This window comes from Balaenoptera acutorostrata, chromosome 9 (genome assembly GCF_949987535.1).
Source record: "Balaenoptera acutorostrata chromosome 9, mBalAcu1.1, whole genome shotgun sequence".
NCBI lineage: Eukaryota > Metazoa > Chordata > Mammalia > Artiodactyla > Balaenopteridae > Balaenoptera > Balaenoptera acutorostrata.
In genome coordinates, this window is record NC_080072.1 from 28,713,377 (window position 1) to 28,725,076 (window position 11,700).

The 11,700-nt window shown below is 42.4% G+C and overlaps 1 protein-coding gene across 1 annotated transcript in view; it reads left to right on the top strand.

Annotated features, from left to right (window-relative positions):
- Positions 1-11,220, top strand: part of DCDC1 (doublecortin domain containing 1) — a 481,625-nt gene extending 470,405 nt beyond the window's left edge. Inside the window, 2 exon segments of the mRNA XM_057552454.1 lie at positions 495-604; positions 11,086-11,220. Of these exon segments, the coding sequence (XP_057408437.1) occupies positions 495-604; positions 11,086-11,145 (170 nt within the window). The 3' untranslated portion in view covers positions 11,146-11,220.
- Positions 11,221-11,700: the final 480 nt, after the last annotated feature.

The following is an 11,700-nucleotide window of genomic DNA, read 5'->3' on the forward strand; positions in this document are numbered from 1 at the left end:
TTTTATGTACTATAATGTAAAAACATTTAGCATGTGAAAGTTAGTCATCAAAGAATCACACTGGGTCTTTGAAAAATGGATTTGTTTTGGCAAAACAAATCAGATGCTGTTAGAATAGTTTCTTTCACACAAACCCCCAACAAAATTAAAAGGGTGCTTTATGCTGTTTGTCATCAAATCTGAACACTGTTCTCTATGCTGTATTTACCATCTTTTCAGTGGGTTCAGTTTTTAGACCACTGCTAGGTTAGCTTCCAATTCAGGCTTTATAAAAAGCTTGGAAGGGAGTCCTCTCTAGCAACTGCCATTCTGTAGAAATCCAAAGGATGTTAACACATATCTGATGTGATAAGCAAGTCAAGTGTGTAATGAGAGAGGCTGACATGGGAGTCGAGGATTTCTGAAGGATCTTCAAGATTTTCATCATCCTGAACTTCTAATTATTTTCTATAAATACATTGACTTGTCTCTCAAAATAATTTTTTTTTTAACAGAGTTAAAGCAACTGGTGGAGGTCAGAGCAAATTATGCCCGAATCCAAAGGCAGCAGGGCCCTGAAGCCACAGACGCTGTGTTGTCACCATCCACAAAGCTGCAATCTCTGGTACCTCTACACAGTGAATTCCTGTCAGACCCATCATAGTTTGCGCTGTGTTTCGCTGGGGTAGCCTGTGTGGGCATACTCATATGCTCGCTAGGATGTTATATGATGATGAGTCATTGTTTTCATAATTTCATGCAGTCTCTTTTAAAAGTTATGCCCTCTACCTTTTACACAGGGTGGCATTTGATGCCTCAAATCTGTTCTTAGAAAGACAACAAAACTAGACAAAGCAATGCCAGTAAAATAACTATCTTACATGTATTTTCTTCCAGGAAAAGAAAAAGGAAAATACTAGCTATTATTGAAAACTAATTTAGTGGGGTCAAGTAGTATATATTATTATATATACTTTTAAAATTATATAATATATATAATATATATAATTTGATAATAAATAGGCTGACACTTCGAGTGTATATATATAGTTATATACTTAGATTTAGTGGGGTCAAGTAGTATATATGTTCTATATATAAATAACTTTATATTATTTATTTTATATATATATGAGTTATATATACATATATAAATTGACAATAAAAAAGACTCTTTGACTACCTAATACTAAATTTGACTCAAACTGACAGTTTTCTGGCTCAACCACTATATTTTTCAAACTTCCATGTTAAAATCCTATATTTACTAAATGGAATGGCTGGTGGCCACCACATGAATCGATCTTTCCTCCTCCCACTTTCCTTCAGTTTGGCTTGTGGTTACAGCACAGGACTCCTTATGGGGCACAGCTAGATGTTGTTCACAAGAGTGAAGCTGGATAATTCCTGACATAAGCTCAGTAACCAAAAGTCGTAGACTGTGTCCTCAACAGAAACTTAGGGAAAGGATATATGCACTACTTGTAAGAAAAGTTATGTAAGGATTTTTCTTAAGGGGCCAAGGGAGATCCTTAGCAATCTTAAGTATCAATCTTACAGGGAGAGAAGAACTTACCTTTTAATTTCTTTCTGTGATGAAGAAAGAATTTTTTTTTTTTTTTTTTTTTTTTTTAAAATAACAGTGACAAATCAGAGTTTGGCTTCTGGTTCTGGTGAAAATTTTCCAGAGAAATGCTCTTCTCTCTCTGTCTCTGAGAGCCATTCGCACCTCTGTCTGAATATAAATTGCAGCCTGGCTAGATGCGTACAGAATGGCTCAGCTGGGCTCACTCCTCCATCCACTTCTTTAATGTGATGTAGGAAGGCAGTAGATCATTTCTACTGAAGGGGGCTCTTGGTAATCGCTTCAAAAGGCCTAGCATTTACTCCCAGTCTGCAAATCAGTAAGGCCGCATGAATAAATTCCTGCAGCTTCCGACACCACTAAAAGCAGAGAACATTGAGGCAAAATTTCACATTACATACACAACAATTTGCCCTTTCGCAGACATCTTCTCTACGTGTTGTGCACTGTTAGAGATGTGAAGTCATTCCACAACACCTTTGTGATACGTATGAGAGAAAAATTGCACGTGTCCCCACCTTGCTTTTCCTTTTGTTTAACGAGAGGGGTTAAGGAACATGCTCCGGTCAGAAAGTGGGCCAGTAGGATTCTTACCTGTTGGGCCTCTTCTTACAATAACTGGATTACAATCCCCAGAGACACGGAACTTGTTATTTCTTTTCAAAATTCCTTGAAAACAAAGGCATTTCTCTAGGTGCAAAAGTACCTATCATTCTGCTGCCAAGGAAAAGTTGATTTGCTATGAAAATGGCATAATTTCACCATAGATCAAATGTGCAGATTCTTGTGAAGTCTTCACTGTTGCGTGTGAACATGCCTGAAGTGAAAATTGGTAATATCACACAACATTGTATCAAGCACCAGGAGACGTAAGGCAAAACTCTTAACTGAACTTTTCTATTACTAGTAAATGGGATTTTAGATGTAATATAACAGTCATCAACACATCACATTTTACCAGCAAGGCAGCGGCACTTACTTTGTCGAAGACGGCTTGCTGGGGATATATCTTGGCAGTTCATAGCCACTTTCAACTTAAGACTAAGAACAGCCCTGCTCTTTCCTTATTATTGACCTTCCTCTGTGGTTGGCTGGAAGGTGGGCTGGGGAGCAGTTACTCCACCTTCAGCAAGGACTATAGGATAAGACTGTTGCAATTCTGTTCAGCCCTCCAAGGATTTTAATAAACCCAGTAATTTCCTTTGGGGATATGTTTACCAAATTTGAATCAGCCTCATATATATGTCACATTTCAAAATTTTTCTATCAACTGGAAATCATTTATTATTAAATACTAAAGCAACCATCCTCGAGTCCATGGCCTTCTCCAGAAATTTATTTCCTGCTGGTTCACAAACACCCTTAAGTTGATCCAGATGTTAATCAACAGTGTACCAGCATTTGTGATTGTCCTCAGGAGAAAGGAGTTTCCGGATGTTTCCGCCCCACCTCTAGCTTTCCCTGCCTGATTAAGTGTTGGGATGAAGTTGCATGTTTCTAAGCAAACTGACTAAAAGCAATATGTCTGAAAGTTTGACAAGCATTTTGAGATTATGACAGCATTTATACATAAGAAGCATTTTATCTGGGTGCTTATGTCAGGTTTATAAAACAGGACACATTAGAAATGATTCAAAATCCAAATGTAGCTTTGTGGTGTGATAACCCTGAATTTCCATTTTGTTCTTGATTGTTCATAATGACTAAATATTTTTTTGTGGATCAAGAAAACAAAGCAACAAACAAGCAAGCAAATAATAACAGAAAGCTAAAGATAAATTTGTTCTCTTTTGCAAAAGAATCACTTAGAAATTGTGGCCACTGGCTGTTGCAGCATTTGTGAGCTAACCTTTATTAATAGCCCAGGTGTGCTGCTGAGTGTTGTTGAGATTTGTGATTCACCAAGACAGCAGTTCTTTTTCTGACATCATTTGGAAGGGAGCGATCAAAACCCACAGGTCTGTGTTATTCTAGACTGTCGCAAAATGAGATGCAAATGTCCTCAGGTAAATGGAATTTGGACCCAGTGGTGATCCTCAGTTGCTTGTTTTTCTTTTTTACAAATTGATTGATTGATTGATTGATTGATTGCTGCACTGGGTCTTCCTTGCTGCACGTGGGCTTTCTCTAGTTACGGAGAGCTGGGGCTACTCTTTGCGGCGGTGCGCGGGCTTCCTATTGTGGTGGCTTCTCTTGTTGTGGAGCATGGGCTCTAGGAGCACGGGCTTCAGTATTTGTGGCACGTGGGCTCAGTAGTTGTGGCTCGCGGGCTCTAGAGCACAGGCTCAGTAGTTGTGGCGCACGGGTTTAGTTGCTCCGCAGCATGTGGGATCTTCCCAGACCAGGGCTCGAACCCGTGTCCCCTGCATTGGCAGGCGGATTCTTAACCACTGCGCCACCAGGGAAGTCAGTTGCTTTTATTAAATCAGTGGCTCCAGTTACCTCCTGCCTCTGAAAAGATCTCAACCCCTCCTAAGGCTAGGTTAAGCAGAAGGAAAGAGCAGCAGTTTTGTGTTCTTAACACAATAAGCTAGAATTCTAAGTAAAAGGCATGGTTTGGAGCTGCTTGGCCATAAGCAAATGCAAAGCAGGATCAACAAAGACCACTCAGGGGAGTGCTGATGAAAGTAAATGGACCAGCCGAGTAACGGCAGACATTCAGTGGTTGTCTGCTGCCAGCTGTAGCATTTCCTAACTCTGCAAGTCTGTAATATGAAACGACTATCAATAGGCTGTCATCCTGTGCCATGTGTGCAAATAGAAATATATGAGGGCAGAGGAAGTGCTTATGCCCATGGTGCAACTGGGTTGGGGGAGGGAGGAAGAAGGAGACAGGAAATTATATTTATATGGCAAGTACAGTGGTGATTCTGAATTGGATGTGCTATCATTCATTGTCTGCTGTATTCCTGTGCTGGTTTAGGGGTAGATAGAGCGTTCAGTCAACCGCTGGATCCATTAGGTCCTGACTTATCATTTCTAGAAGTTTTGAACTTGGGGTTTTAACCCCAGGTGCGGTTGCCCAAGAATGTCAGTTCTGGCAGACCAGCTAAGACAGTTGGGGGGGGTGAATGTCTAGATGCCACCACCAGCAGCTCTCCTTAAATTGCTCTGCAAACTGTGCTGGACAGGAACAGAGGAGACGAGGGCACCTCCCACAACTGCTAGAGTCAGTGCCCCCAAAGCACAAGATTTGATTCTGTTTCTATTTCCACCACCCTTTTTCCTCTTCCTTCTGTTCTTCTCTCTCCTTGCCTTTTGGCCGTAGCTCCTCTGTCTTCCTTGCCTTTTGTCTTCGAAGGGCCTTTAAATTCTGTCTTTCATTTTAAAAACTGTCCTCCCTGGAGCAGTCTGTGGATCGGCAAGGGATGATTCCTTAATATGATTCTCAAAGTTTCCTGTGCACAGGAGTCACCGGGGAGCTTGATAAAATACCGAGTCCCAGGCTTAATGGCAGAGATTCTTCTTCTGTACACCTGAGGTGGGGCAGGGAGTGTGCAGGAACAGGCCCCAGCCACGGAGGGTGGTAGCTGACCACACGCTGGGCAACTCAGCTGAGGTTCTGTTCCTGTCACCTGGGTGTGGCTCAAGCACTAACTACCAGTTCTAAGAGCCCTGTGGCCCCTTTTACCTTTGTGTCCAGGGCTACGAAAGCAGCGAAGCACTTGCTGCCTATCTGAGGGTTTGAGTCTAAATGTCCTCATGTTTTCTCCTCACTATTTCCTTGAGAAAGAATGGAAATGTTCTTGAGTCGGGACTGACCACCCAGAGATGGTAACCAGGACATCGGAAGCAAAACAAGGAAGTTTGAGGTGCTGAAGCTTCCCGTGTTAATTAAGCTGCCTTCGGTGCTGATAAAATCTTGCTATTTTAAAGGTCACAGGAATAATGTCAGGGCTATGGTACATATATCAAGGAGCAGAGTAATTTTGAGGGTGAGGAAATAGCCAGCTTCCTGGAGTTTTCTTATGCATTTTTGTATGTGCAAAGAGAGAGAGAGTTTCGGAACAGGGACAGGGGTCTTATTTGTAAAGTAACCCTTTCTCCAGTGAAGGAGCTGCTTGCTAGGGGGAGGGCTGAGCCTCTCTGTTCCATGTATGCTCTAAGTCTAGTTAATACAGAAGCCTGAGCCACCCGCATCCCTGGCAGGCTCATGTAAGAGTGTGAAATTGCACAGGATATTATTTCGGTTCACTAACAAGTGCTCTCAGAAACATTAATTTTCAAGGTAGTTCTCTCGTCCCATATATGAAATCCATATAGGTTGGGAGACAGCTACGTTCCTTAGAAGACGGAAACTATAAAGAAAATTAGCTTTTCAAAGAACTGATTCATATGTATGCATCTCCAGGCACTTACTGTTCTGGGGACTGGGCATGCAAAGGTGAATGCAGTAGATGTCTGGCTACTTGGATAGTACAGAGGCCGGAATGTCGGGGTAACAGGCCTGAAGGGAGGTGGGACAGGTGGCTACCAGCCAGATTGGAGGGCCTTGTAGGTCATGCTGAGGAGTCTGGGTTTTTCTTTTTTAAGTGAGAAGTGGTTAAAGGGAACTAATATGAAAACTGGACTAGACATCGTGTATTAAGCTTGCTCAGGTTTCAAGTTACAGAGATACACTCGACTTACCTCCGGAGGTGGAGGTTTGTTGGAGGGTTAACAAAGAAGGGGGAAAGCAAAGGAGAGCCCAGCACACAGGCTTCACGGTGGTCTCCGTTCCAGACGCAGAGCTTGACTGTCCAAATGATCACGCAGTAGTCTGCCCTTCCTGCTCTTGACTTCCCTGTTTCTCTGTGCTTCTTGCTTCTGTGAATTTCCTACTTCTTCATGAGCCCTCCTGCTCTAGGCTAAAATGCTCACTTGCCTTCTCATGGCTTCTGCTGCTTCATGGCTTCTGTTTCCTGCCTTCCCTTTGTATTTCTTTTGTCTCTAGGGCCACTCTACCATCTGAATTACTTCCTTTGTGTCTTCTGATGGAAGACTGAATGGCTGGAGGCCAGCCAATAGCTGCCTTTTACTCATCCCTTTACATTAGGATGTCAGGGATCACATGATACAAAGCACAGCTTGCCTATGTAGGCAACGTTGGTGTGGGTTGTTCCTTCCTTAGGAAGCTGTGGATCTGGCTGGCATTAGGGGCTCCATGGCATTTTCAGTATAAACCCATAATTCTGCTGTTGTTATGATTATTTTCTCCCTTCACCACTGAGCGATGACATTAGCAATGGAATCAGCTGGCCTATCTCTAGTCCTCTTCGGTCAGTAAAATGCTTGTCCTTGGGTGCATCCTCCAAAGTCACTTTAATGGAGTAACCTTGGTGGTCTTTGCTGTACAAGCAGCATGACCTTGAGGATGCAATCTGTTACAATATCAGGACTTTGGTTACAATATCAGGATGGATACCAGTTGGACTCTTAAGTTACACTTCCGAATACAAGTTAAGTCTGTTTGAGGAAGTGGATCTTGCAGAGACATCCTGGCAAAACTGAAGACACTCTGGCATCCAGGGAATTTTTCCAAATCAATTCAGAATGTCAAACCCTTTTTATCAGACTTTTCCTTGCCTCTTGTTTAATGCAGTCATTTTGACAGGCTGAATTCCATTGTGGATTTTGATTTTTGTTACCATCTCTCCCTCTCCCTGCACTCTGTGAGGCCAGCCTGCCTACCAACTTTCCCAATGTTGAAACGTGTGTTCTGCTCTTTAGGCTTGACCATCGTCAACTGTGTTTGAGCTTTCAATCCTTGTTATGTTCCAAGACACCCAAGGAGTAGTATTCTCTGTTACCTAATGTCCAGTTCCCATGATAAAGTTGACATGGGCCACAACGATGCATTCAACTAAAGCTGTGTGTTTAAGAGGCTTCCTAGGGAGGAGTTCTCAACAGCAGTGGGGGCAAACTGCAGCAGCAGCACAAGACAGCATGAGCAACACTCCGCACCCCTATCCTCCGGCTCGTTCAGGAAATGACAACAAAAGCCACTTTTCATTTCAGCAACTTACAACAGTAATTACGAAAAAAATGCGATTTCTTTGTGGGATTTTTAAGTACTTCAAAGGTGTTTATTTACACTATCTTACTTCAGGCCACTGTCATTGCTCCCACAGATAATACTGATGGTTTTCTAACTAGTCATGGTACACCCCCAGCCTCACTCCTCTCCAATTCTTCATCCAAGTAGTAGCCAGAATGAACTTTCTAGAATGAAAATCAAATCGTGTTACTCTCTTGCTTAAAAACCTTCAGCGGCCCTGACTGTCACCTAAATGAAGAACACACTCCGCCCCGTGGTACCCCACACCCCTGGGAAGACTGTGCTCCCCTCGCCCTGCAGTCTCGGTTTTCTCACCCCTTTGCTCCCAGAGATCTGCACTCCACTCCAGGATGCAGACCTGTGAGAAATAAATTTCTGTTGTTTATAAGCCTATGGTACTTTGCTACAGCAATCTGAGTGAAGACACACATTGTCACATCAATCCATAGAATATCACATAACCTTCTTATAAAACGAGTCTTGTACTTGACGAGACAGTATAGACTGATTATGCTTCCTTTATCAGAAGGCAAACCAAAGCAACGTTGATTATGATCCCTTCTTTGCCCATTGTAACTTTCAAAACACTCCTAAGGCTCGATAGAGTGGAAAACACTCTTCTCCCATCAGTGCCCAGATGGACCCTTAACTGGTTGCCTGACTGCTGCAGGCAGCCTGGCTTAGAAGAGAAGACGTGTCACCCCCTTGCACAAGTGTGATGATTTGTGGCTGAGAAGGGAGAGCCTGCTCTCTGAACCACATGCCCCCTGGTGCAGGCAGGCTAAGGAAAGACGAATGGCATTATAAGACAGACATCTGAATGTTTCGTATTAAATTAGTCCCACAGAGCGCCCAGAATTCTCATTCCATAAATCACAAAGTAAACTCACTCCCAGGTTAGACTGTTGTGACTTTGGCCTGTGGCGTCATAGATAATCTGAGAATAGTTAAACATTTGTCTGAAATAGTAATAATTTTCAGCATATTTATTCAGTGGCAGAGAGGTGACCCAGACTGATCTCTGTTGCCAGAAACAGCATGTAAATGGGAGTCAGCCAATTCAGGAGATTTCCAAACAAGAGTCACTGCTCTTCGGCCCCTCTGCCTGCTCTGAAACTGCCATGAGCTCCTCCAGGAGCCGTGAGGTGCTGGGGGCTAAGATGAGCAAGCATCACCCCCGCCAGAGAGCAGGTGTGAAAGAGCACTCACTGATGCCCCCACCCCTTTTACTGAATATATGGCAGTCCCAGCACTATTTTGAAGTCCACTTTCACCTTAACTTGGTCTAAGCATCATAGAGCTAGGAAGGACCTTGATTTCACTAAAGCCACATTGCTCTTCAGGCAAAGGTTTATTCTGAGAATATTTTACATATCTTTGGATCTATTCTGGTTCTTCCATTTCTGGGCTGACTTTGTGACTACTGGGGACACAATAAAATTGGAGGAAAATTAGCCTGTTCATAAGACCATTTAACTAGATGTCAACTGGCTGAGGACCCAGCTGAGCTGCTGCTTCCTCTTCTTAAAAATAAGGAAAGTAGACTCTTCCATCTCTAAAGTCCCACCCAACTTTAAAGGTCTGATTCTGATTCAGTAGCGAGATGCAATTGGGCAACAAGAGTTGTGACAGCCAGAATTCTAGGAGCCTATCCTTCTGCTTGGTAGAGCCTTTCTATAGGTGTTTACTAGGACCTGCATCCAGATCATCTTCAGCCTCAGAATTCCAATCCAAATTTCACCAGAGTGACAGGGGGAGGCCAGGACACAGCTTAGGGATGGCCCAGGACTGGAAGTGGTTCCTCCTGTGGAAAGATCTCTGGACTTGGTGTCAAAGGCCTAAGTGGAGTCTTGCCTCCTGCACTGTTGGGCAAGTCCATTGGTATAAGGATCAAATAAGATCGATTATAAACATGGACAGAGAAGGGCACTAATGCTGTGAGAGTGTGTACACATGCCAGGCACCCTGTTGGACTTTTACACTGTTGTTGTCTGTTTCATTCCATACTCTTGACCACCCTTGGAAATAGATGGGTTTTTCCTACTTCTCCTTTTACTTTTTAAAAATGGGGAAGTTGAGTTTCTGAGAGGTGAAATATCTTGCCAAAGCCATCAGCTGATAAGTGGCAGAGCTGATATTTGTACCCAGATCTGTCTAACCTCAAAGCCTGTAGAAATTTCAGGTATGGTTATCGGCAATTCTAAAACTGAATGGGATGCCTTCATTGGATGCCTTCAAGGAATAATTTTATGGTTTAGTCACTGCCTGCTTGGAAAATTTCTCTGATGACAGCTGAGTTAGGCAAAGTGAGCTGCATTTGGATGCCCAACCCAAGGTGGGCGGTGGGAGAGCACTGCCACATGCGTGGTTCATCAGGACATAGCAAGCCACTAGGGGGTCTCACTTCTCTACCCCAATGCTGTATTCATCCATGTATTAGTTGTTAGGCCTAGTACCATAGGCTGGGTGGCTTAAACAACAGAAATTTATTTTCTCACAGTTCTGGAGGCAGAATTCCAAGATCGAAGTGCCAGGAGGACAGGTTCCTTCTAAAGGGTGTGAGGGAAGAATTTGTCCCATGCCTCTGCCCTAGCTTCCGGTGGTTTGTAGACAATCTAGCATTCTTTGGCTTGTTGAATCATCACCCCAATCTCTGCCTCACCTTCATCGGGGACATTCTCCCCATGTACCTGTCTGTGTCCAAATTTTCTAATCATTTTGGATTAGGGGACAACCCACTCTAGTATGACCTCATCTTAACTAATTACATCTGCAACAACCCTATTTCCAAATAAGAGCACATTCTAAGATGCTGGGGGTTAGGACTTTGACATGTGAATTTTTGGTGGGGGGAACACAATTCAACCCATAACAATCAGTAATGAAAGTCTGAACCCTCACTCACACAAGCACTTCATCTGAGCACAAGTGCTCTACCATTAAAGATCGCAACATTCTCTCTTGATGGCATGTCTCTCTCCCTTTTATGTCTTTCTTGTTTCTTACTAACACTGAAGTCTGATATTAATGGAAAAACCATGAAAAAAAAACTATTATCCTATGAGGTAAAGTGAATGCACTCAACTGTCAAAGGAAGACTTATCGATCAATTTCAGTTAAACCTTGCTTGTCTGACACTTTGCAGCTAAGGAATGTGTTTTTATTGCCTGGCCAGATAGTTCAGGTTTCCGGTCAGTCTTAGTAAAGACCCCTTTTATAACACTGATAAAATTTTATCACAGAGCTATGAAAACAAAATTAGATTTCATAACTCACATCAGGCCTTGAAGGAGATGCCTCTATAAATTTTACAAACCTTATCAAGCTTTAATGCACCTATTCTGATAAACATTTTTAAAATAGCAACTTCTACTGAACTTCCTATATATGTATGTATGTATATAAGAAACTGTATATATGTGTGTGTATGATATATTTATTTCCCCTCTCTCTCTTTCTCTTTCTCTCTCTCTCTCCCATACAGGAAAGAAAACTTTCTTCACCTACTTGGAAACATAAGACTGTGACAGAAAGTCCAATTTAGATTGCTGAAGACTCTGAACTTAGGAAAATATGAAAGGAATCTGTGTAGTTTATTTAAAAATTTAGTCCTAGAATTTGTCCTTCAAAATAACTGGATTTTTCATGGGCAGATTTTGAAGAATTACCAACACTGATAGATTATCTATAAATTCATAATAAGACGTATTACAATCAAGGGCAGCGTTAGCCACAGGGATTTTGTATTCTAGTGAAAACCTACATACATTCTCTATTTTTTCCATTCTATAGCATGGCCTGTTGGGAAAAAAATTGCATAGGTATTGAGCACATGTTCTGTCTCCCCAGCTAGATAACAATTGCTTAGAGGGCAGAGACCCTTATTTTTATTTACTCAGGACAGGGCTCAGTGATAATGCCCAGCAGTCCCACTGCCAGAGCAACGTGACGGGAAGACAAGGTTCAGCCATCTTCCACTCTTGTGCTAAACCACAAACCAAAATTACAGCAGTTCAATGGGAATAGAGGGTCTGCTTTATAGAATTTTATTTCAGTCAGCTGTTCAGGAACTACCATCCTCAGAGTCAAATTAAATCGA